Below are 26,558 nucleotides of genomic sequence, written 5' to 3'. Positions count from 1 at the left end.
ACTGGACCAGTATATAAATACTAGGTCTACAAAAGCAGATCAGAGGCTGGGAATCCTTTGGTGAGCAAATCACCTCCTTGCTTCCCCAAGCTTGTCCACCATCTACCCGATGCAGTTCAGGAGTGTGATGGAAGACTCCCCAATTGCCTGGATGGGTGCAACTCCAGCAACATACTCATTAAGAACATAGAATCCTGCTTGATTGACACCCCATTCACCATTTTCAACCTTCACTATCTTCCCCACTGATGTATTATCAAGCAGTGCATCCCATTTAGAAGAAGTATTGCAGTAACTTATCAAGGTTCCTTCAGCACCTTCATGGCATCTGCTATCTAGAAGGACAAGACTAACAGGTCCATGGGAACCCCACCACCTGCAAATTCACTTCTGAGCCACACGCCATCCTGACTGTCACTATTCATTTACTGTCACTTGGTCAAAGTCCTGGAACTCCCTCTCTAACAGCACTGTGGGTGCACTTTCACCCTAAGGACTGCAATAATTCAAGAAGACAGTTCATCACTAGCTTCTCAGGGGCAATTAGGAATGCAACATCCACATCCTCTGAAAAAATAATTGAGTAAAAAACTCCTTGGAATGGGTTATGATTTCAAATGCTTCAGATTCAGAAGGGAGAGAGTTGTGGTAGACAATTTTATTCAATCACTATAGGCACTAAGAGATGAGATACCACAATACAGCATAAAGTACATTGGTACACAGGGCTGATGGTATGATCTCAGTTGTTCTGTGTAAAGATACTGACCTGACACACTACACACACTTGCATCTCAATGAGCTGGTCTTGCTCATATTGTAAGGTCAATTCATTTGAACAGTTTAATGGTGTTTTCGAACTGAGTATCTGTGGGAATGTCACATGTGTCGGGGGATGTTATGATCAGTACTATGTAATACCTCAGTATTCAGGAATATTGACGTATACACAACGTGAAGTTCAAATAAAAAGCAAGTTGCACCTGGCTTGTTCATGCCTAATAAATATGAATTGCAAACACAGAATCTTGAAGGATGGTATTTTTGGCATCCGAAAAATACAGAAATTATTAAATTGCAGTGCAATATTCTGAGACTAGAGTAAGGATAAATTCACTTAAAAATATGAAAACGGGGTTTAAGTTATACCAAAGTGCAGTTAACCTGATTATAACATAATCGAGGATGGCAGAATGGATCTCTAGTATTAAATGAGAGAGAAGAGAATAGTTTCCTTCAACTCAGAATTGGTTAGACTTGGCCCTTCTTTACTGGTTTTTCCTTCCAACAATTTTTTAATGTATTTTTATTCTATTCTAAGCTCTAATAATCTGTGATACTTTTTTCTTTGTCAATCACTGTCATCTACTTTGGCTTCATTCCATTCCTAATCTTTCTACAGCTTAATACTCCCTCCCAGTTTTCATAAAACCCCTAAGATATGTAAACATGCCATTTGACCCAACAAGTCAACACTGACTCTGTGAAGATCACCTCACCCAGACTCACCCCTGTCCTATCCCTGCAACCCTGCATTTCCCTTGGCTAATCCACCTAACCTACTCATCCCTGGACAATATGGGTAATTTAACATTGCCAATCCACATGACCTGCACATCTTTGTACTGTGGGAGAAAACCGGAGTACCTGAATGAAATCCATGCAGACATGGGGAAAATATGCAAACTGAATGCAGGTAGTCGTCCGAGGCTGAAACTAAACCTGGGTCCCTGGTGCTCAGTTCTGCCCATGTCTGCCTCATTCGGTCTGAACTTTCCCATCCACCCCTAGGTTCACCCTAATGCACAAACTTTAGCCCATGTATAACCTTTTTTCATGAAAATATATTGAATGTAATTTAAAATGAAAAAAATGTTCTTAAGCCTTCAAGCGCCCCCTTGTGTTAAGAAATAGATAAATGTCAGTAAAGCTGTAATGTAATTATTGTCACTCTGGAGTAAGGAGGGAACAGTACAAATAATCAATTGGGAAGACACAAAGTGGCGAGCCCATCTCTTTCCCGACTCCCCCAGTGAATCACAGACATGGAAGGTGGAGAAGCTCCTGCCACTCATTCTCCTGTGTCCCTCCAGTGATGTTCTGCGTTTGAGGCTGCAGTTCCAGGAGTGCCCATCACTCCGGGCGGCATTGCTGGGCTGAAGAGCTGCTGGCCCTCTGATTGGTCGGTACTACTCGGAAATGGGATCCTGGTGGAGACAGTCCAGGGAATCCTGACCACAGGCGGCAAACAGAAAGTTAGCTTCATTGAGCTCCCCTGAAATGGCCACACCAGCTTCCCAGCTACTGAACGGGGCCACTGACATAGACATGAAGCTCAACCCGAAATGTTGCTCAAATTTACTGTGAGCAGTTGTGTTGTAGAACAAAACAAAGAACAATGAAAATTTACAGCCCGGGAACAGGCCCTTTGGCCCTCCAAGCCTGAGCTGATCCAAATCTACTGTCTAAACATATCTCCCAATTCCTAAGCATCTGTATCCCTCTGCTCTCCACCTACTCATGCATCTGTCCAGATTCATCTTAAATGAATCTACCGTGCCTGCCACAGAGGATCCTGAGGCAGAGAGTCAGCTCTGCCAAACAGCGATAACACTGTGGCTTTGGTGGCCGAAGAGATAAGAGCAACGTTTGCTCTAGTTTTCCATGCCATTGCACTCATGGTCTGTGCATTGGAAGCAGTGGAGTATACGTTGACACATTGACATGAGTGGCACATGGCTGAGCAGCTCAGAGGGAACGTTGGGTGAGCATTTTAAATTTTAAGGGATGATTTTGCTTAAAACCTAGGATTACACTCCTGCAACTTAGCATTCTGATTAAAGCTAGTGTTTTAAATCCATTATCTCCAGTGGGGACAAGCAGAGTCAGGTGTGTGAGGGAGCACTGTCCTGAGATGCTTGGCTGAGTTTCAAATAGTGTGGCAGTAGCACGACAGGGAAGTTGTGAGTTGATTAGCTTTTGAACAAAAACTGTTTGGGATTGTTTTTCAACCTCAGTAATGTTGAAAGACATAAATTTCTGAATGAGCACTGGGAAAGAAAGCATTCACAGACACAGGAGAGCAGGATTTGCCAGTAAGGGAAATAAGCTACGGTTTACAGTTAACCGGAGAAGAAACTTAGATAAATTTTCTACATGGCTTAAGTTTAGGTTAAGAGTAATTTAGTTTAAGATATGGCAGGGGAGCTCGGACCCTTGTGTTGAGAAGTCTTAAATGCTCCTGGCAGTCTGGCTACATCTGTAGGAGTGGTTGGAGCAGTTTGAGAACTGGATTTTGAAGTTTAAGTGTTGGCTGGCATTGCTACTATATGCAGTTGCAAGGTGGAGTGATATGAATATCATGTTTATAGAACTGGTCACCCCACAGTTCAAGGAATAGCCATCAGCAAAGGAGTGGGAGGCCACCAGTCAGAATACAAGGCAGGCAGGTTGTCAGGAAACCTCTGGAGAACATCTCACTCAAGAAAGGTTTTCTGTGATTTTAAATGACAGTTCCTCTGGGAGAGTGTAGCCAAAGTCCAGGAGAACAAGGTGGGGGAAGCGAAAGAGAGAGAGGATTAGTGGGCAGAGACCTAATAGCAAGAGTTACCAGCAGATGTTTCTACTGCCATAGATGTAACTCCAGGATGGTGTGCTGCCTGTCTGAGGCCAGGAGCAAGGATATCAAGACCGCAAAGACCGTTCCCTCCGTGACTACCTGGTCAGGTCCATGTCCCCCAACAACCCACCTCCCCTCCTGTCACTTTTGCCCGCCACTGCAGGAATTGCAATACCTGTGCCCCCCAATGTCCCCCCAACACCACACCCCCCCCAACCCCACAACCTCCTACCTCACTTCCATCCAAGGCCCCAGAGGAGCCTTCCACATTCATCAAAGTTTCATCTGCACACCCACCAATATCAGTAATTGTATCTGTTGCTCCCGATGCAATCTCCTCTACATTGGGGAGACTGGACACTTTCTCGCAGAGTGATTTAGGGAACATCTCTGGGACACCCGCACCAATCAACCCCACCGCCCCGTGACCAAACATTTCAACTCCCCCTCCCACTCTGCCGAGGACATGCAGGTCCCTGACCTTCCTCCACTCCATCACCACCCAACATCTGGAGGAAGAACACCTCATCTTCCACCTCGGAACACTTCAACCCCAGGGCATCAATGTGGACTTCACCAGTTTCCTCATTTCCCCTCCCCCCTACCTTACCCCAGTTCCAACCTTCCAGCTCAGCATCGTCCTCATGACCTATCCTACCTGCCAATCTTCCTTCCCACCTATCCCCTCCACCCTCCTCTCCGGACTATCACCTTCATCCCGCCCCACCCCACCTCCCATTTATCTCTCAACCCTGGAGGTTCCCTGCCTCATTCCTGATGAAGGGCTTTTGCCCAAAACGTTGATCTTCCTGCTCCTCGGATGCTGCCTGACCTGCTGTGCTTTTCCAGCACCACTCTGATCTAAACTCTGATCTCCAGCATCTGCAGTCTTCACTTTCACTCAAGGATATCACGGATTAGCTGCAGAGCTTTGAAAAGGGTGGCACAGTCAGAGGTCATGGTTCACATTGGTGTCAACAACCAAGGCTAAAAAGAGGAATGAATTTCTGCAACAAGAACTTAGGGAGCTAGGTAGCAGATTGAAAAGCAGGATTACCTGCTTTTTGTAATTGCTGAGTTATTCCTGGTGCCACATGCTGCTGAGTATCAAAAAAAGGCAGAAAGAACAGATGAGTTCATAGTCAATGAGTTAGTACAGGAAGGCAGGTTTTAGATTCTGGTGAAGTTAGGATTTGTACAAGTTTGGATTATACCTGAACCAAAACAGGATCACATCCTTTTTGGGAAGGGATGGGCGGGAGTGCAGAGGGGGGATTGGTTTGCTAAAACGGTTGTGGGAGTTTGAACTAATTTGGCAGGGGGATGGAGTATGGGGTGAAGATACAACTGGGAGTAACACCCAGACAAATATAAAAGAAACGAAACAAGTCAGTCTGAAAGGCAGAGCAAATATAGCCAAGTTAAGGCATAAGGCCACATGGCAAGGTTGGATAGCATTCGTTTTACTCCAAAGAAATCTTGTGAGTAAGCAGATGGGTTGAAAGATAAGATATCATTGCCATTATATAGACATCTTTAAGAGATGGGCCGGACTAGCTGCTCAATATTCAAGCAATGCAAGGAGAGGAGGAGGTGGTATCACAGCATTGATCAAGGAATCAATAACTGCAGTGAAGAGGAATGATATCTCAAATGATTCCTCGAATTAGGTCATTTGGAAGAATGTAAAACCAAAAAAATGTCAGTGACATTGTTAGGGTTGTACTAAAGACCCTCAACCAGTTGGGGAGAGGTAGAATGTAGGCAAATCTCAGAGAAGTGTAAAAATAATCGGGTAAGAATAGTAGTGGAATTTCAACTTCCCCAATATTAACTGGGATAATGTTGTGAAAGATTTCAATGGAAATTCTTAAAATATATCTAGGAGAGCTTTTTATGATCTCCAAGAAAGGGGGTGATGCTGAACCTGGTTCGAAAGAACAAAGCCAGGCAAGTGGTCAAACTGTCAGTGGGGATGCACTTCAGCGACAGTGAACATGACTCTATAGGATCTAAGGAAGCCATGAAAAAGGACAAAGCAAGACTGGAAATATAGCTTCTGATTGTGGCGGGGGCAGGGGAGGGGAGGAGTGGGTCTGATTTTAATATGATAAGAGAGAACTTATCCAAACTAATCTGGAAGCACTTATCTGTAGGAATATCCACATTTGGAGCAGTCTTTCAAAAAGGAAATGGTGCAAGTATAGAGCAACAAGTCCAGAAAACCCTGAATGTCAAGGAATATACAGAATTAGATTAGGATAAAAGGGATGTTTAATAGGTACTGAGGGGCTCAACTCAGAGGGAGCCCCTACAGTCATGTAGAAATCAAAGGGGTTACTTACAAAAAAAATTTAGGAAAATCATAGAGTCACACAGCACAGAAACAGACCCTTCAGTCCAACTCGTCCATACTGACCAAGTTTCCCAAATTAATCGAGTCCCATTTGCATGTATTTGGCCCATATCCCTCTAAACCTTCCCTGTTCATGTACCTGTGCAAATGTCTTTTAAATGTCGCAACTGTGTCTGCATCAATCACTTCCTCTGGCAGTTTATTCAACATGTGAACCACCTTCTGTGTAAATAAAGTTGCCCTTCAGATCCCTTTTAAATCAATTTCTTTTCACCTTACAAATATCCCCTCTAGCTTTGAACTCCCCTACCCCAGGGAAAAGACCTTTGCTATTCACCTTATTTATCCTCCTCATGATTTTATAAATCTCCATAAGGTCACCATTCAACTTCCCATGCACCAGTGAAAGAAGTCCCAGCCTCTCCTTACAACCCGAACACTCCAGTCTTGGCGACATCTTTGTAAATCTTTTCTGAACCCTCTCCAATGTAATAATATCCTTCTTATAGCTGAAAAGGGGGAAATGAAAAAACACTATTGGGTAAAATAAAGGAAACTCTAAAGGCATTTTCTAATTGTATTATGGGCAAGAGGATAACTAGGGAAAAAGTAGGACCCATTAAGCACCAAAGGGCAGCATGGTGGCTCAGTGGTTAGCTCTGCTGCCTCACAGTGCCAGGGACCCAGGTTTGATCCAAGCCTTGGGTGACTGTCTGTGTGGAGTTTGCACATTCTCCCTGTGTCTGCGTGGGTTTCTTCTGGGTGCTCCAATTGCCTCCCACAATTCAAAAGATGTGTAGGTCAGGTGAATCAGCCATGCTAAATTGCCCATGGTGTTTGGGGTAAATATAGGGTAGAGGAATGGGTTTGGTCGGTAACTCTTCGGTATGGACTTGTTGGGCCGAAGGGCCTGTTTCCATACTGTAGCGAATCTAATCTAGTCAAAGTGACGAACTGTGTGTAGAGTCAGAAGCCATAGGTGAGGAATTAAATGATTGCTTTGCATGTGTATTCACAAAGAGGAGGACAATTTAGGTATAGAAATGAGGGAGGGGAACTGTGAAAAACCTGAGCAAATTAGTATTGACAGGTAGGAGGTGTTCATGGTTTTAGCGAGGGTGCAGAGAAGATTCATCAGGATTTTACTTGGTCTGGAGTGTTTTTGTTATGCAAAAAAGCTAGATGCTCTGAGGTTTAGAGCAGAGAACACTAAAGGGGACACCTGTTTCAGGTTTTCAAAGTAATGAGGGCATAGATTAGAAAAAAAAACTTTCCCTTTGTAGAAGGGTTCATAACAGGAGGCACGGATTTAAGGGAGGGCAGGGAGTTTAGAGAGAATTTAAAATAATTTTTTCAGTCAAAATGTGGTGAGCATCTGGAACTTACTGCCTGAAAAGGTTAAAATCAACGAGGCAAAAGTGAGGACTGCAGATGCTGGAGATCAGACTCTAGATTAGAGTGGTGCTGGAAAAGCACAGCAGGTCAGGCAGCATCCAAAGAGCAGGAAAAATCGACGTTTCAGGCAAAAGCCTGAAAAGGTGCAGAGGCGGGAATCATCACAACATTTAAGAAGAATATTTGACATATAAAGTGCTGGAAAATGGAACTAGAGTAGATGGATGCATGATGAGTGATGAATGGGTCAAGGGCCACTTTCAAACCATAAAACATTGACTTTATGACTATGATTTAACATTTTGGGAAGACATTAAATCCTAGGTGCTGTGTTTTGACAGTGTGCAAGCAATTACCAGGCTCAGCTTGATGATTACACATCAATCTTTGGCTGATCTACATTTAGTCCAATATATTCAATGTAACTCTGTACCATGTTTTCCAAGTTTGCAGTTCAGAACCTGAAAGTCTCCAAGCCGACCCAAGGAATAACACCTCTTTGCTTGTTCTCTGGCAAAGACCAAGAGTGGTTTATAGTGCTGTCCTTGAGAGATATGCAGTGTTCCATCAGCAGTTGGATGGAGAAGACCAGACCAGACACCAGTTCCTGACAGATGGGGATCAGGACATGGTAAAGTATAACTCAGAATGTCAAACATTGCAATAACTTTCATAGTGTCTGATCAATGGTCAATGAAAAGAGCGTCATTGTGAAATGAAGCTAAAACATAATCCTCAAATCCTATCATTCCAACTCAGTATTTACCTCTATTGTTTCAGGGAGCCATTCTCAACAATTTATTGCCGAACACAAGTTATGTTGTTCAAGTGGTTGCCATATGCTCAGATGGTTTGTATGGGAAGTACAGTGACCGACTGATTGTGGACATGCCGATGGAATTTGAAGACCCAGGTAAGCGTGAGACCTAGTCTACACTCTTTCACCCAATTGCTTGAGATCCCTGTGCTACTGTGCTCTTCAGAAATAGATTTAAAATAATTCCACGGATCTCTGAAATCAGTACAATCTGGAGTGAGAAGAATTTAACCTTTTCTTATTATGACTTCTGAAGTCAATGTTGATTGTCAAATGTTTTGCTGTAATTTGAAAGATTGGCTTGATGCTAATGCAGATATCTGGGTTGTGCTGAGATTCACAAAGTGCTTTAGATATGAAATGCCAATTGAATGTTGTATTTTCTTTAATGGTGGTGGGATTCCCTCAATTTGTTGTAGCTGGTATACCTTGCTTATGGCATTTTTTTTCTTTTCAAAAGCAATGAACAATATAATTGATGTCAGCTCATTCTACTCGTGTTCGCAATCTCATAGGTAATGGGCGGAATACCTTTCAGACAAAACTGTTCTGTTTCTCATTGCTTTCTGTTTGCTCTCTGTACAGGATTTAAAGTTAGAATATACAAAGAAAGAATCAGTTGCTTTCTTTTTTCAGAAGACCTTCCATCCAAAATGTTGCAGCAAATGTAATTAGCTGTTTGATGCTTCCAAAAATGTTCAGGGTTGAGTATGAGATGTTCATCTTGTATATGATTTTTCCAACCACTCTCCATTGACATTCCTGAAAATGCCTATCTCCCCCACCTTGCTTTCGTGCATCTACTATTGAAACCCTCAGCTATCCATTTATCAGTTCATAAGAATTAAGAGCAAGATTAGCAGAGGAAGACATCTGAATCTTGTTCCACTATTCAGTTGGGTTGGTGACGATTCACCACGTCAGATTCGCTTCCGATGATTAGCCACTGCTGGTTCTCCACCAGCGTTTCTCCACTGGGGTCATTTGACCTCTGGAGACTATTTGTCACCAGAAACATATATATGTACTGATTGTTTTCCCTCCCGCCTGTTCTTTCATACTTCTCAGTCCCCTTTATTTATACAACTACATACTACATATTGATAAAAAAAAGGTGAAATAAAATATATAAAAATGAGTTACAAACTTTAACCAGAAAAAGGAATTATATTTTAAAAATCTTTATAATGGCAGTAAAATCTTCTCAGTCCCCTTTATTTATACAACTACATACTACATATTGATAAAAAAAAAGTGAAATAAATATCATTTTATTGGTTTATATATAAAAATGAGTTACAAACTTTAACCAGAAAAAGGAATTATATTTTTAAAATCTTTATAATAGCAGTAAAATCTCACATTAATATTAAACAATGAAATTTCAGTTCATTTGATAGTTATGCGCTATTCCTCTAAGATATTCCAATAAATCTCTTTTGCCGTATTCAAGAACAATTTTGTTTTCAATCGTCTGCGTCTCGATTTTTTCTAGCCTTACTTGTGTGTTCCATATATAAATCATGCCCCATTTGCACTTTCATTTACATTCCAATACATCTCCATGTGGTTAGGTGGTGAGCTCTGAGTTCAAAAGCAATTCTCCGATGAGCGGCTTCAGCGTGAATATTTGTGCGATCTTCATCATTTATTGTTGTCTCATAGACCGACCACATATCATGGGGAAACAAAGGTGTCCTTCGGCTACTGCCACATCTATTGTAGAGTCCAATATAATTAAATTCAAGCCAATCTAGTATTGGTTGTAGTTCTTGAGGCAAAAAATCTGCGAGTGCTTCTACGTAGTTATCATGGTCAGTAAGTGGCACAAAAGCCAAAGCTACACATTCGTTAATAAGAACACTAGGTACTTCCTGCGATTCTTCTGCACGACGTTTTAAACATGTTTTCACTTTCACAACTTGGACACTTAGAGTCATAGAGTCATAGAGAGGTACAGCATGGAAACAGACCCTTTGGTCCAACCAGTCCATGCCGACCAGATATCCCAACCCAATCTAGTCCAACCTGCCAGCACCCGGCCCATTTCCCACCAAACCCTTCCTATTCATATATTCATATACCTTTTAAATGTTGCAATTGTACCAACCTCCACCACATCCGCTGGCAGCTCATTCCATCCTCTGCGTAAAAATGTTGCCCCTTAAGTCTCTTTTATATCTTTCCCCTCTCACCCTAAACCTATGCCCTCTAGTTCTGGACTCCCCGACCCCAGGGAAAAGACTTTGTTTATTTATCCTATCCATGCGCCTCATAATTTTGTAAACCTCTATAAGGTCATCCCTCAGCCTCCGACGCTCCAGTCAAAACAGCCCCAGCCTGTTCAGCTTCTCCCTGTAGCTCAAATCCTCCAACCCTGGCAACATCTTTGTAAATCTTTTCTGAACCCTTTCAAGTTTCACAACATCTTTCTGATAGGAAGGAGACCAGAATTGCACGCAATATTCCAACCAATGTCCTAATAAGTCCAGCTAAGATTTGCTTTCCCAAAATGCAGCACCTCGCATTTATTTGAATTAAACTCCATCTGCCACTTCTCAGCCCATTGGCCCATCTGGACCATCCTGTTGTAATCTGAGGTAACACTCTTCACTGTCCACAACACCTCCAAACTTGCTAACTGTACCTCTTATGCTCGCATCCAAATCATTTATGTAAATGACAAAAAGTAAGAGGTTCCAGCACTGAACCTTGTGGCACTCCACTGGTCACAGGCCTCCAGTCTGAAAAACAACCCTCCACCACCACCCTCTGTCTTCTACCTTTGAGCCAGTTCTGTATCCAATTGGCTAGTTCTCCCTGTATTCTATGAGATCTAACCTTATTAATCAGTCTCCCATGGGGAACCTTGTCGAACGCCTTACTGAAGTCCATATAGATCACATCTACTGCTCTGCCCTCATTAATCTTCCTTGTTACTTCTTCAAATACTCAATCAAGTTTGTGAGACATGATTTCCCATGCACAAAGCCATGTTGACTATCCCGAATCAGTCCTTGACTTTTCAAATACATGTACATCCTGTCCCTCAGGATTCCCTCCAACAACTTGCCCACCACCGAGGTCAGGCTCACCGGTCTATAGTTCCCTGGCTTGTCTTTACCGCCCTTCTTAAAAGTGACACCACGTTTGCCAACCTCCAGTCTTCCGGCACATCAGCTGTGACTATCGATGATATAAATATCTCAGCAAGAGGCCCAGAAATCACTTCTCTAGACTCCCACAGAGCTCTAGGGTACACCTGATCAGGTCCTGTGGATTTGTCCACCTTTAACCGTTTCAAGACATCCAGCACTTCCTCCTCTGTAATCTGGACATTTTGCAAGGTGTCACCATCTATTTCCCACAGTCTATATCTTCCATATCCTTTTCCACAGTAAATACTGATGCAAAATATTCATTTAGTATCTCCCCCATTTTTTGTGGCTCCACACAAAGGTCACCTTGCTGATCTTTGAGGGGCCCTATTTGGTAGTGTTGATGAACATGCAGGAGTCAGGGAGGAACCCAGAGGACTGGAAAACGGCTAATGCAACACCTCTGTTTAAGAAGGAAGGGAGGGAGACGACTGGCCAGCTCGCTAGTTAGTGTTGAACAGGTGTTTTCTGTCGGTCTCACAGTGAAGACACAAATAACAAGCCAATAATTGATGACAAGGAGACTATGGCCAGTGAGGAGCTCGAAACGATCATTATCACTAAAGAGAGTGTGTTGGGCAAGCTAATGGGGCTAAAGATAGACCAGTCTCCCAGCCCTGATGATATGTATCCCAGAGTACTGAAAGGGACAATAGGGGAAATAACAATTGCACTTTTGGTAATTTACCAGAATTAAGTGGACTCTGGGGCGGTTGGCAGATTGGAAAACAGCAAATGTGATGCTACTGTTTACAAAAGGATGTCGACAAAAGGCGGGTAACTATAGGCCTGTTGGATTAACTTCTGCAGTGAGGAAACTGCTTGAATCTATCATCGAGGAGGAAATAGCAGGACATCTGGATCGAAATTGTCCCATCGGGCAGGCACACCATTGGCTTATGAAAGACAGGTCATGTTTAATTAATTTATTGGAATTCTTTGAGGACATTACGAGCACGGTGGACAATGGGGAATCAGTGGATGTGGTGTACCTAAATTTCCAAAAGGCATTTGACAAGGTGCTGCACAATAGGCAGCAGGAGATAAAGGTGCACGGTATTATGGCTAATGTATCAGCATGGATAATACATTAATCCCTCCAACAACTTGCCCACCAGTGACATCAGGCTCACCGGTCTATAGTTCCCTGGCTTGTCCTTACCACCCTTCTTAAACAGTGGCACCACGTTTGCCAACCTCCAGTCTTCCGGCACCTCACCTGTGACTATCGATGATACAAATATCTCAGCAAGAGGCCCAGCAATCACTTCTCTAGCTTCCCAGAGTTCTCGGGTACACCTGATCAGCTTAGTTTAAATCCTTTAAATCCTCCCAAGCAAATTTCCCTGCCAGTATATTAGTCCCCTTCCAATTTAGGTGCAATCCATCCTTCTTTACAGGTCACTTCTACCCCAAAAGAGATGCCAATTATCTAAAAATGTGAATCCTTCTCCCATACACCAGCTCCTCAGCCATACATTCATCTGCTCTATCCTCCTATTCCTGCCCACACTAGCTCGTAGCACTGGGAGAAATCCAGATATTATTACCTTTGAAGACCTCCTTTTTACATTTCTGCCTAACTCTCTGTAATGTCCCTTCAGAATCTCAACCTCTTCCCTTCCAATGTCATTAGTTTCAATGTAGACAATGACCTCCTGCTGGCCCCTCTCCCCGGTGAGAACATTCTGCACCCTCTCTGAGACATCCTTGATCCTGGCACCAGGGAAACAACACACCATTCTGCTTTTTCTCTGCTGGCCAAAGAGACGTCTGTCTGTACCTCTCACTAGAGAATCCCTAACACAATTGATCTCTTGGAAGCCAACGTACCCCTCGTTGCATTAGAGCCAGTGTCAATACCAGAAACTTGGCTGTTCGTGCTACGTTTCCCTGAGAATCCATCACCCCCTACATTTTCCAAAACAGCATACCTGTTTGAAATAGGTATATCCACAAAATGCTGCGGAAGGAGAATGTGTGTGTCTATTAATTGTTTTTATCACAGTGCCACTCTTGTTCCATCATAAAAACTTAATACTTCAATCACTCTTGGATAGTTTATCAAAAATATATATAAAACCATCGTGGTAAAACTTATTTTCACATTTACTAATAATTTGTGTTTCCATACTAAAAATTCCTGTTCCAAAAATACAAGCTTAAAAAAAACTCTTCTGTAACGAAAATAAGTTGTTATTGAAACAACGCAAACACTACCTTAACCAATATAACGACTATTTTATATACCATCAATATTCAAAATATTTGACTTAATTGCGGTGGCGAATCATCTTCAGTGGCCAATGGGCGGTGGCTAAGCGTCCTCGGTGGTCAAAGGGCAGTGGCTAGTCAGCGGCAGCGAATCTGCTGTGGCAAATGGTCCCATCCCGATTCAGTTAGATTGTGGCTATTCTGATTGTGAACTTAACTCTCAGAAATGCAGAATTATTACAGTAGACGACTGTTCAGCCCATTGCACCTGCACCAGCTGACAATCAACAATAAATGATGATCTAAGGATGAAGCATAATTATATTTTATTTTTACATAGCTTTTTGGACTCTTTCTTGTTCTCTGACTGGTTTTAGCTTTTCTAGAAAAAGGTAAGTGCAAAATGTGAATACCTAAAATAACTTTCCTTACCAGCCTGAGCCCTAAACCCTTCCATCCTGTTATCCACCATCACCAAACCTCCCAAGAACTCTTCACTGCCTTACTGATCCATAACCTGTCTAAATCTGCCTGGAGGTAAAAACAATGACTGCAGAAACCAGATTCTGGATTAGTGGTGCTGGAAGAGCACAGCAGTATGCTGCCTGAACTGCTGTGCTCTTCCAGCACCACTAATCCTAAATCTGCCTGGAGCACATTTAATGACTCAGCCTCCACGGCTCTTTGGGGCAGAGAATTCCAAACTCTAACGAACTGCTGAGAGAGAAAAAATTCCTCGACATCACTGTCTTAATTAGGAGAATACTTTTAGTTTCAAACTCAACTCTTCCAACACACTCCTTCCTTACCTCCCATGTTCTACCCTCTACTTGAGGTCATCCAAACCTCTGCTGTCCATGTCCTAACTGACTCCAAATTCCATTCACCCAGTTAAACAATGCCTCATCTTTGAGATTCTCACACTCTTGTTCAAATCCCTCTATAGCCTTGCCCCTGCATAATCTGTAAACCCTTCCAGCACTGCAAGCCTCAGAAATCTGTGAACTTCTAATTCTTGATTCTCAATCTCCAATTTAAAATACTGTACCAGTGATCATTATGCCTTCAGCTGCTTGGGCAGCACTTTTGGTTTGCCCTCCTCATGCTTCTGCCTGTATCTTATTCATTTTTTGAGATTAAAATCTATTAAGCTCCTTAAATTCTATCCCTTTAACCAAGCTTTACATTACATGACCTAATATCTCTATTCTTGGAATTAAGGTTGCATTATAATGCTCCTGTGAAACACCTTGGGATGTTTCCTGTGCTATATAAATGTAGGTTGTTGTAGTAGAATACAAGTTAAGGAAGCCAGCTGTGAACAAGTGTAGTTGGAAATATAATTAGATAAAACTAAGAGTTACAATGCTAGGAGGGACTGAGGAGAACCAAACCGAGGAGCAGGAAAATCAATGTTTTGGGCAAAAGCCTTTCATCATTCATTCCTGATGAAGGGCTTATGCCTGAACGTCGATTCTCCTGCTCCTTGGATGCTGCCTGACTTGCTGTGCTTTTCCAGCATCACACTTTTAACTTTAATCTCCAACATCTGCAGTACTCACTTTCGTCTAATAAATGATATGCACTCACCAAAATCAAATTCTTTCAATGAAATCAAAATAGTGCAGAATCTAGAAATCTGAAATAAAGAAAACAAAATCTCAGACTAAGACTAAATCTAAGACAAGAGTTATTGCTTATGACTTTTTTGTCATAAATCATTTGAGTTGCAAAGAAGAGTTATACTGAACTTGAAACATTAACTCTGTTTCTCAGTCAATAGGTGCTGCAAGAATTAATGCAAGAGTTTCTCTAGTGCTTTCAATTTTTATTTCAAATTTGGTACACTATGCCCCTTCGTCCCATCTATGACTTGAGCCCAAAGCGATGAGCCTATATAAATTTTAAGACAAGCAATTAACATTGTTCATATTTCTATTCTTGTAATGTTGATTTTGTTAGTATCACTTTATGTAATTATCGTAGCAATCGATAAAGCACAATAAATAAAATTTAAAGTTCAATTGCTTGTTATATTTTAGTTCTTCGCCCTTTCTTCTGATTACCAAGTAATAAAGCTACAAATATACAGCTGAGGGTCTATGACTTGTGCACTGAATGATATGCTTCATTTCATTTATTGATTCTCACTCAGCCTTTGGACTTTCCTTTCTCTGCTTCATTTAGCATCAGTTTATTTCGGAAAATTGACAGCAGATATGCTCTTGCCTTTGCATTGATTCTCATTCAGAATTAATACTATTTTTAGCTTCACCAGTTAATCTTATTGCATTTGGAAACTTATATCTTAAGTCATGTTAGATAGAAACTATTTTTAAGTTAACTCAGTTCCATGTTCTAAATCAAATGAATAGCAACTATTTGCTTTGATAACCTGGTGTAACAGATATTTCAAATGTACACTGAGATCGGTCTGTTATATGCATAAATGATTCATTTTAAGCTAACCTCCTGAAAGAAAGAGAAAAATACAAATTGAGTCAAATATTTGACTCAACTTCATTCAATACGGCTCAGTATGAAGGACCAGGATCCATTTCAGGAATGTTACTGTAGAAACATCCTGGGATCAACTCCTTGATTGATTTTCACAAAGATTCTGTGGAAATAGGCAGATCACTAACTAAAGGGGCAATCATTCAATTGGAGTTCAACCTACGAATGACAGCTTTCTTCTTATTCACATAAAATTTTACTTTTTAAATAAAACTTACAGAAATTCTCTAAGATTGATTTTGGTTGTGTTATTTCATCTTTTGTTTAAATTTCAGCATATGCTGGGTCTTTGATTCTGCTAATCTTTTATTCTATACATTCAATATTATCCACATTTTCACTCCTTACATGTGTGTACTTATCCAAAAATATAAGCAGGTTTGTATTTTAATTTGTATGTCAAAGAGATCAGCTTTATATATTTAATGAAACACAGAAGCACAAATGAGCACACAACTTCTGAAAGAATGACTATGGTCCACCAAATTATTTAAGTAGATGACTGAAGGACTCAAAGTTGTTCATTCCAGATGAACACAAGGTTCTGTTAGTGTCCCTCATCTCTCTTGTAATTTTGAGTTTTCCATTGTTTAGGACTGTCCTTCTCTGTTAAAAAAAATAATTATGCTAAATATTCTGCTATTTTCTGCGTGTTTTAATGTGGTGTTTATGTGTACATTCAAATCAACATTATGACAAGATGTAGTCAAAGTTCATTGTCCAGCAATAGTGAAAAGCGTATTTAGTTTGATTACCTTCCTTAAAATGTTTGTTCCATTTCACTTAATAGTTGTACAACAAAAGTTGTATTTTTAAATAATTGGTGGCGTGCTCTCTTCTAATATATTTTATACTTTTATTCACTGACTTGGCTTAGAGCTCCCAAACTTGGAAACAGATTTGAGGGTTGGCTCTAGGTTACATTTAAGCTTGACATACGTAACAACTTGGCAGATCCATGACATACTTGTTTCGTCGATAATATTTCCCATGTCAGGATCTGGTTTAAGCAGTTCCTAATGAGTGTGTCTGACAGAAGGCAATAGGCTTAGATGCCTAGAACTTCAAACAGACTTGTACTTTCTATGCTGAATCATATGTAGAAGTCTGCCTCTCATTGCTGAAGGCATAAATTCATCAAACTTCTGGTGTATAAACACTTAAGTTTCTTATGATTATTCTTGGTGACACAAACTCTGGAATTAGACATCTAGCTAGATTTCTACATCCAAGACAAAGACCTCCTATTGATCATTCTGCCTCCAATTGGTGGAACCATTATTTGAATGTGACATTGTGTGTATCTTTGCTCTGAACTGGAAAATTTTGCAGTATTCTCATGTACTTCAGTGAGTGATACAACTCACCACCCACTCAGGAGATCTGTTTGATCCCACAATAATCCTGACAAGATCAAGCGTAAACATGTCAATTCTCCAATGATTGATTAGTGGTGATCGTCCTTGGGGGAAGGAATTTCTTTTGTGTGGAGTTGGTTTCAAGATGGCGTAAGTTGGCATTGGGAAGGTGGAATCCAGTACCATTCCCTTTTGCAGACTCTGATTATGCAATATCTGAGCCAGGACAGTGTGCTGTAATCCTGAACTAATTATTGACTGCCCAACTTGGCTTAGAGATGGGAGCCAAGAAAGTCAAAGGAAACAAAAAGGCTCATCTGTCCCTGGAGGCTGGGTTCATCCCACTCAACTGTAAATAAATGCCGGAGAGCTAGAGTGAAACAGCCAATCAGCAGGAACCTTATTTGCACTCTTTGGGTCTACAGGTCAAATTTCATTTGTACCCCAGTGTATATTTGAGAGGGTAGGTATATTGAATATGTCTCTATAAGAATAACCTAGGCTGTTTTTTAATATGCCAGTTGAAATGCTACTTATGAAGATTACACTGTAGTTTGGATGAAGAACTCCAAAGCATGGTGATGGGCTAGTGCTCAATTGTTCTATGTTTGATAATGAAAGTCTGTTCACAATGGAAGCTCACAGTGCTTGACTTGTTAAGTCTTGGTGTGGACTCAGAGAAAGGTAAGCAAAGCTAGAAGTTAGTTACTAGATGAATGAGAGTGCACGTTTTTCTAAACAAAACTGCAAGTTATCCTCCTGGCCCAGACAACCTAGTTGCTGCATAGCTCCATGATATGAAATGTGCATATGGAATGAGCTGAACATTCCAGGAAGGAAATCAGTTAATAGAATCAATGCAAGAGAACTGGAGTCAGTAGTAAAATAAATTATGGATCTCCAGAATGTTTAACAGATTAACGCTGTATTAAAATTGTTCACACCACACTGGAAAATATTAAAGTCAAAAAAATTAATTTATGCCATTGGATTGACATGTCACTTCTAATGAGTATCTCATATTAGCAGCTGCTGAACCATATTATATCAGTGTGTATTTCAGTATATCTATTGTTTGTAGTAAACAAAGCTATGTTTTAATTGAATTTGTTTGCAATTGCAAAAAATGCCTGATAAGCTACTGAGTGTGTTTTACAATTAGATAGTATTTCACAAAACAGTGTTATTGAACTACAAGGAAATTGGGAATCTCATCACCATTTCTTTACAGCATTGTACTTGGCAAAGCAAAGGTAAGATTATTTGGTCTTTTTTCTTAAATTGACATTTACGTTATTTCTTATAGTCATTTTTAAAAACACAAAAAAAAAGAATTATTTTACAAAGATACTGATTATCAATTGAACAATTGTGTGATGAAATTTGTACATGATAGCATTTGATCTTGATTTAAATGTTTGCAAACAATGGTCATTGCTGTTTGCATTGTAAACAGTATAAAAGGCATTCATTTTCAGAGAGCTGTGTGCAGTTAGTTTAATTTTGCTAACAGTGAATACTGTGAAGGAAATTTTCTTAAGTGAAACTATTTATCCCGTATCCTTTCAAAATCCCAAGGTTTTGGTCAATCTATTTAACTGTGGTATTGTTTTCATTATGATAGGAATTGCTTTGAAGATAGAATTTATGCAAAAATTGCCTATAGGCAAAGAATGTTGAAAATGGAAGGTGAAAATTCAGATTTATGCTAGACACATCCATCTGATGCAAATACTGTAGTTTTAAAAATATATTGTTTTACTGAGAGAACAACCTACTCCTGTATGATACTAATAGGGCCCTCAACAATCTTTGGTTACCAAGGTGAAAAACTCAGCAAAGATTCTATCCACGGCAGATTGTTATACAGATAAATGCATAAGCATGCAAATTAGAAGCAGAAACATGCTAGTCAACCCTTTGAGCCTGCTCAGCTGTATAATAAGCTCATGACTGATATCGTTTTCATCTGATTGCAACCTCAAATCTACATTCATCCCTTTGCTTTACCAAGGCTGTAACCGCCTCTGCCTCAATGATTATTAGAAGACTCTGTTTCTGCCACTTTTAAGGAAAAGAACTCCAAAGACTCATGACCCTCTGAGAGAAAAGAAAACCCTCGTTTAAAAAAAAATCCTCAGTCTTTTAAAATAGATCTCAAAGATTAACCTTTTTGAAAAGTTTACGATGCATTTGTTACCATATTGAATTAAACTGATGGTAGTGAAAGAATACTTAGTTCATGATAGCAATCATTGACAAACTTCAAATGAGAATTGCTCTTCCGTATATCTTATCTGGATCTGATCATGGGCCTTAGTTCAACTCCTGGTGGGCCCTCACCCTGTTCTGGACTCAGTGGGTTCCCTAGAGCCCTGTGCTATGGTTATTGGGCCCTTATATAACCCCCTGTCCACAGCCCTGCACTACAGTGCATAATGAGGAACAGTTTCACTTGTACAATGTCCTCTTGGGGAAAAATGGGAATAATAGAAAGGGAACTTAATACATAAAAAGAGTGTTACTCATTGGCCACTACTACCTATCTGACTTGGGTTTTACTCAAACCACAAACTTCTCTGAAACAGGCAAAAATCTTATTGGAATATTCAAATTGCAATCTAATGCCATCTTAAGCCCCTTATGTGGATTTCAGCTAACCAATACCTCCACATTTGACAAGTATCTTCTCACTTGCTGCTAGTTCCTCAGCAAAAGTTTGTTTCTAAGTCAGATTCTTTACAACCTCAGTGCTGTATTTGATTCCAACTGGAGCTTCTGACCATATACATCATCACCTAAGACCTCCTATTTTTATCTCTGCAACATTGTCTCTCTGTACCCTCTTTCAGTTCATCTGTTGCTTTATCTTCATCTTTACTATCATTGAGGCAGAGGCGGTTACAGCCTTGGTAAAGCAAAGGGATGAATGTAGATTTGAGGTTGCAATCAGATGAAAACGATATCAGTCATGAGCATATTATACAGCTGAGCAGGCTCAAAGGGTTGACTAGCGTGTTTCTGCTTCTAATTTGCATGCTTATGCATTTATCTGTATAACAATCTGCTGTGGATAGAATCTTTGCTGAGTTTTTCACCTTGGTCCTATGCTCCATAAACCTGAGATCATTAAAAATGCTCTCAAGTATATCCCAAATTTTTCTCTATGCCTTATTTTTACTTTTATACTCATTCATGGGATGTGGGTGTCACCAGCTAGGCCAGCATTTATTGTTTATCCCTAATTGCCCAGAGGGGCAGTTAAGAGTCAACCACATTTCTGTGGTGTCTAGAATTGCATGTAGTGCAGACCAAGTAAGGATTGCAAATTTCCTTCTTTAAAGAACATTAGTAAACCAGGTGTGTTTTTTTTTGACAATGGTCATCATGAGAATCTTATTTCCTAAATACTATTGCATTCATAGTGGCTCAGTGGTTAGCACTGCTACCTCACAGTGCCAGGGACCTGGGTTCAATTCCAGCCTCAAGCGATTGTCTGTGTGGAGTTTGCACATTCTCCCTGCCTCTGCACTGGTTTCCTCCAGGTGCTCCAGTTTCATCCCACCGTCCAAAGATGTGAAGGTTAGGTGAATTGGCCATGCTAAATTTTCCATAGGGATGTGTAGGTTAGGTACATTAGTCGGGGGAAATAGAGGGTAGGGGAATGGGTCTGGATGGGTTACTCTTCAGAGGATCAGTGTGAACTTGTTGGGCTGAAGGGCCTTTTTCCACACTGTAGAGATTCTAATTCTAATTTCAATTCCACCGTCTGCTACAATGGGGTTTGAATCCAGGTCCCAGAACACCACCTAGATCTCAGGATTAGACAATAGACAGTAGACAATAGACAATAGGTGTAGGAGTAAGCCATTCAGCCCTTCGAGCCTGCACCGCCATTCAATATAATCACGGCTGATCATTCCTAATCAGTATCCTGTTCCTGCCTTATTTCCATAACCCTTGATTCCACTATCTTTGAGAGCTCTATCCAACTCTTTCTTAAATAAATCAAGAGAGTGGGCCTCCACTGCCCTCTGGGACAGAGCATTCCATACAGCCACCACTCTCTGGGTGAAGAAATTTCTCCTGAGCTCTGTCCTAAATGGTCTACCCCGTATTTTTAAGCTGTGTCCTCTGGTTCGGCACTCACCCATCAGTGGAAATATGTTTCCTACTGCCAGAGTGTCCAATCCTTTCATAATCTTATACGTCTCAATCAGATCCCCTCTCAATCTTCGAAACTCAAGAGTATACAAGCCCAGTCGCTTGTATAGATTAATAGTCTAGCAACAATACCACTGGGCCATTGTCTATCCATTCATCAGTTCTACGCTCAATGTCATTCATTGTCACCCAGTGAGGTATTGACTGACTAGAATTTTAAGATTCTCATCCTTGTTTTCAAATCTTTCTGTGGTTTCATCCTTCCTTATTGATGTAATCGCCACTAGCAACACAATCCTCTATGATATCTGTGCTCCTCTAAGTCTGGTTTCATAAGAATCTCTGGTTTTAATGACTCTGCCATTTCAGACTGTTGTTTTGGCTTTCTAAGTCCTAAATGCCTCCCAAAGCCTGTCCTCTTCTGGATCTGGCACAACAATGCCCCTACTTCCTCAGGAGGCGAAGGAAATTCAGCATGTGCGTAAAGATTCTCACCAAATTTTATAGATGCACCATAGAAAGCATTCTATCTGAATTCATCAAAGCTTGGTATGGCAATTGCTCTACCCAGGATTATAAGAAATTACAGAGTTGTGAACACAGACCAGTGCATCACACAAGGCAACCTTCCATCCACTGACTCCAGTTACACTTCTCATTGCTTTGGGAAGGCACCCAACATAATCAAAGACCCCTCCCACCTTGGTTATAATCTCTTCCAATCTCTTCCATTGGGCAGAAGATAAAAAAGCTTAAACATATATAACAACAGATTCTTCCTCTCAGTTATTAGACTTCTGAATGGATCTCTCAAGTTTTAAATTTAATGTTGATCTTGCCCTTTGTACACATCTGCAACCATAACTTTGTATTTCTCGCCCTGTTCTATTACCCTAATGCACTTTGTATGATACAATCTGCCTGTACTGCCCACAAAATGAAACTTTTCGCTGTACCTAGATACATGTGACAATAATAAATGAAATCAAAATCAAATCAAATCAAAAGTTCCTTTCTTTTTTGGAGTTGCATGTTTTTTTATGTCGCTAATTTTGGTGTCTTTTTTATAACTTCAATGATACAGTGTGTGACCCTGACACTTCTTAAAATCTATTTTGACCAAGGCTTTTTGTAATATATTCTAATGTCTCCTTTTATGACATTCTCACATTTTGCTTTGTATTGCTTCTATGAAGCACCTTGGAAATTCTAGTATGTTAAAGGTGTTACATAAATACAAGATGTTCTTGTTTTTCTCACATTTGTTGCCTAGCAACAAATACCTTTTTTTCCCATTTATTAGCTCAGACAATTTTACCATTAAACACTTCTTCAAAAAAAACTTAAAACTAATTTGCATTAACCTTAATTTGCATATTCTAGCCATTTCAGGTTTTCGTTCTCTAAATATTTGTATGTCAACAATCAGCTCGTTATCTGTGAAACAAAGGGCTGAGTAGTCACTAATCACTGTTCGGGAAGCAATGTGACAAAAGCTTATTAGGCTTATTTCTTTTGTATAATATTTTTATTGAGGGTATTAATCCATTTTAAAATGAGCTGCTAAAGATTGCTTTTTCTAACTTTTGCAGAAAATTGTGTCCTTTTCTGCACATGCCAATGCTTGATTTTTCTCAAACGAAATTTGAAGAAAATCAATAAACCACCTTCTGCTAATATTGTCAACAATGATTTCTAGGGTTACAGTGAGGATTCTTATAAACTGAAATCAGAATGCTTCCTCGGTCTAATTGCTATTTCATGAGAACGTGCCCATTCAGTTCCTTTGCATTGTTGTATTTAGTGAGCCTTCCATATTTAAGCATGATTCAACCTGAGCAGCAAACATTTCTGGTCAATTTAACGTCTCCAGCCATGAAATTGTGGCTTCAAGCAGACTTCTGGTGTCAGCTATCTTTTCAACTTCTTCATCGAATGGCAATTCTTAAAGCTTTCATGTTCTTTACCTGACGTTATACATGAAGTTTCCAGTCGATAGCAGTCAAAAGCAGAATAATTGGCTGATTTCCACATTTCTCCCATTCAGCATTCACCTAACAATATGGTCCCTCCACCGATACTCTGATTAAAGTAACTTATTTTAGTACAAATAACTTACTTTAGTATAGAGTCTGGATTGCATCTAGAACCTTTCTTGCTGTACATCACTTCACATCTAGTTTGTGGAGCCCCATTAGAATTTAACATGTTTCAATTAGATCCCCTCTCATTATTCTAAACTCTAATAAATACAGATCCAATTGAACCAATCTAACCTCATACAACAGCCCTGCCATCCCTAGTGTCAGCCTGATGAACCTCCACTGCACTCCCTCTATGGCAATTATGATCTGCCTTAGGTAGGGAGATGGAAACTGCATTAAATAATCTAGGTGTGGTATTACCAAGGCCCTATAAAACTACAATGAGCCACCCCAACTTCTAAATGCAAATCCTTTTTCATTGAATGCCAACATACCATTAACCTTCCTAATCACTTGCTGCATCTGCCTGTCCCCTTCCATTGACTCATGTGGAAAGACAGCCAAATCCTTTGCATCCACATTTCCCAAAATCAACATTTAAGTAATACTCTGCTTTTCTTTTTCTCACACCAAAGTGTATGATTTCAAATTTATCCACATTACAATGCATGTGCCATGTGTTTCCCCACATTTTCAATTTGTCCTGAAGCTTCCTTGCATCCTATTCACAACTCTTAATCCCATCTAGTTTTGTGTCATCAGCAAACTTGGAAATGTTACATTTGATTCTCTCATTTATATATATCGTGAATAACTGAGACCTAAGCACTGATCCTGACTACTAGTTATCACTTGCCACAGAAAAAGATTCATTTATTCCCACTATGTTTCTGGTTTGTCAATCAACTCTTGATCCATGTCTATGTATTAGCCCCAGTCCTGTGTGGTTTACTTTTATCCACTAGCTTCTTATGCGAGACCTTATCAAAACCTTCCTGAAATCAAATTGTACAAGATCTCCTTTACCCACAATACAACCTCAAAAAAAAGTCGAGTAGATTACCAAAGCATGATTTTCCTTTCATAAATCTATGCTGACTTTGTCTAATCCCTTTAAACTTTCCAAGTGTTCTGTTATCACATGATTTATAATGGACTCAAGCACTTTCCCCCCCATTAGTAATGATAAGCTCATTAATATGTAATTGTGTTTTTTTTCATCCCACCTTTTTAAAATATGGGGTGATATGGTGCTATACAAAGAATTCAATTCATTCTGAAGTCAATCATTTCCATATTTGTATTTTTTTTCCAGTCTAACACTTTTTTGTTATATATTGCAGATTTTGGTGCCTTTTTCAATTTTAATGACACATTTGATGACCCAAAGGTAATGAAAATATATAAATTATGTTTTGGCTGTCTATTGTTCACTTTAAAGAGTTATTTTATGCTTGAATTCACATGTAAATAAGAGTGCATTTTCATTTAGTACCTTGTTCAAATGCTTCAACATATATCTTAAACCACAAGAACAAATAATTTAAGAATAATCAAGAGTTCTAAGAAATATTGTTATTGCTTTTAACTCTCCCTCCTATCTGCATTGCACTATGCAATGTGCACTTTTTTTTGTTAAACTTTTCAATGTTTAATGTTTCTCTCCCGATTTAATACTGAGTTTTGACAGATTTTAATCTGGTGACACAAATAAAACCATATGTGAAGCTGAAAACGCAACGTCAATGAGTGTGACATTAAAGATGATATGACCAACTTAAGTTGTTCAAGGTTTCCTTTACTTTCCATTATTATCAATTATTTGAACATTATCCAAATAAAAATAATTAAACCGCCTGAGATTTTAAACATTTGTGTCAGTACAGTCCAAATGAAAATGCTCACTGGTATCACCAGTGGAGAAACTCAGTTGGTCTGGACGCATCGATGGAGAGAGAAACAGAGTTAAAGTTGTAAGTCCACCATGACTCTTCTTCAGTTCTAACTCTTGCCCCTCATGTTAGAGTGGGAGGCCTTCTGGCTGCTGGAGTGAGTCAGAGCTCAACAAATGACTAGAACCAACAAACAGAGCAGGATAGATTAAAGCCAGTTCAAGCACATATGGAGTGCACTACAAATGACTTAAGACCATAAGACATAGGAGTGGAAGTAAGGCCATTTTGCCCATCAAGTCCACTCCACCATTCAATCATGGCTAATGGGCATTTCAATGCCACTTACCCGTACTCTCCCCATATCCGTTAATTCCTTGCTAGATTAAGAATTTATCACTCTCTGCCATAAAGACGTTTAACTTGTATGCAAACTACTGTGGGTAACAAGTGGGGTTAGGAGTTCGAAAATCAGTCCCACTGATAATGGGGCAAATATTAAACCAATGCACTCTAATGGAGAACATATGAAACACATGTGGGTGGAATTTATTGCCACTTGACCATAATACATTTGGTGGCCAGATAGGCATTTAATCAGAAGTGTTTTGGTTAGGGTGGGTGAGGGTGACATTGTTTTCCCACTTCCAAAGTGATTCAGTCAATGATGGTTAAGCTCATTGATGGCTTCAAATGGTCAATTAATGGAGTGACTCATGCCAAATATTCATGGCAGGTGATGGGCTCAGCCTGAAAAGAGCACAGCAAGCAAATCCATGCAGACTATCTTTTGGACTCATTTGAGAGGGGGGAGGAGGGTTAGTCCTGCCAAGTGTAATACCTACACCATTGTTGACTTCCAACCCATTTCCCTTATGTCCTGCGACCTCCTTTCCTGCCATCAATCAGTTATGGCCCGTAATCCAGTGATGGCCAATTGTGGGTGTAGTACTGGCAGCTGCCACCATTTCTCGGCTTGTGCTTCTGTTCTAAACAGCTGCTTCTGGAGACAATTGTCATCCCAGGGAAGACCTGCCAATGTCATGGGGGACCTCTCACCTGGTTGACAGCCTTCAGCCAAGA

The 26,558-nt window shown here is 40.2% G+C and overlaps 1 protein-coding gene across 3 annotated transcripts in view; it reads left to right on the top strand.

Moving 5' to 3' along the window:
* Positions 1-26,558, top strand: part of ptprz1a (protein tyrosine phosphatase receptor type Z1a) — a 264,158-nt gene that overhangs the window by 166,177 nt on the left and 71,423 nt on the right. For all 3 annotated transcript variants that reach the window (XM_043709180.1, XM_043709179.1, XM_043709181.1), the window contains exons 9-11: positions 7,817-8,001; positions 8,151-8,283; positions 24,927-24,973. In XM_043709180.1, the coding sequence (XP_043565115.1) occupies positions 7,817-8,001; positions 8,151-8,283; positions 24,927-24,973 (365 nt within the window). The remainder of the gene's footprint in view (positions 1-7,816; positions 8,002-8,150; positions 8,284-24,926; positions 24,974-26,558) is intronic.

The sequence above is a fragment of the Chiloscyllium plagiosum genome, chromosome 19 (assembly GCF_004010195.1).
Source record: "Chiloscyllium plagiosum isolate BGI_BamShark_2017 chromosome 19, ASM401019v2, whole genome shotgun sequence".
NCBI lineage: Eukaryota > Metazoa > Chordata > Chondrichthyes > Orectolobiformes > Hemiscylliidae > Chiloscyllium > Chiloscyllium plagiosum.
This window is presented reverse-complemented; position numbering and strand designations above follow the sequence as displayed.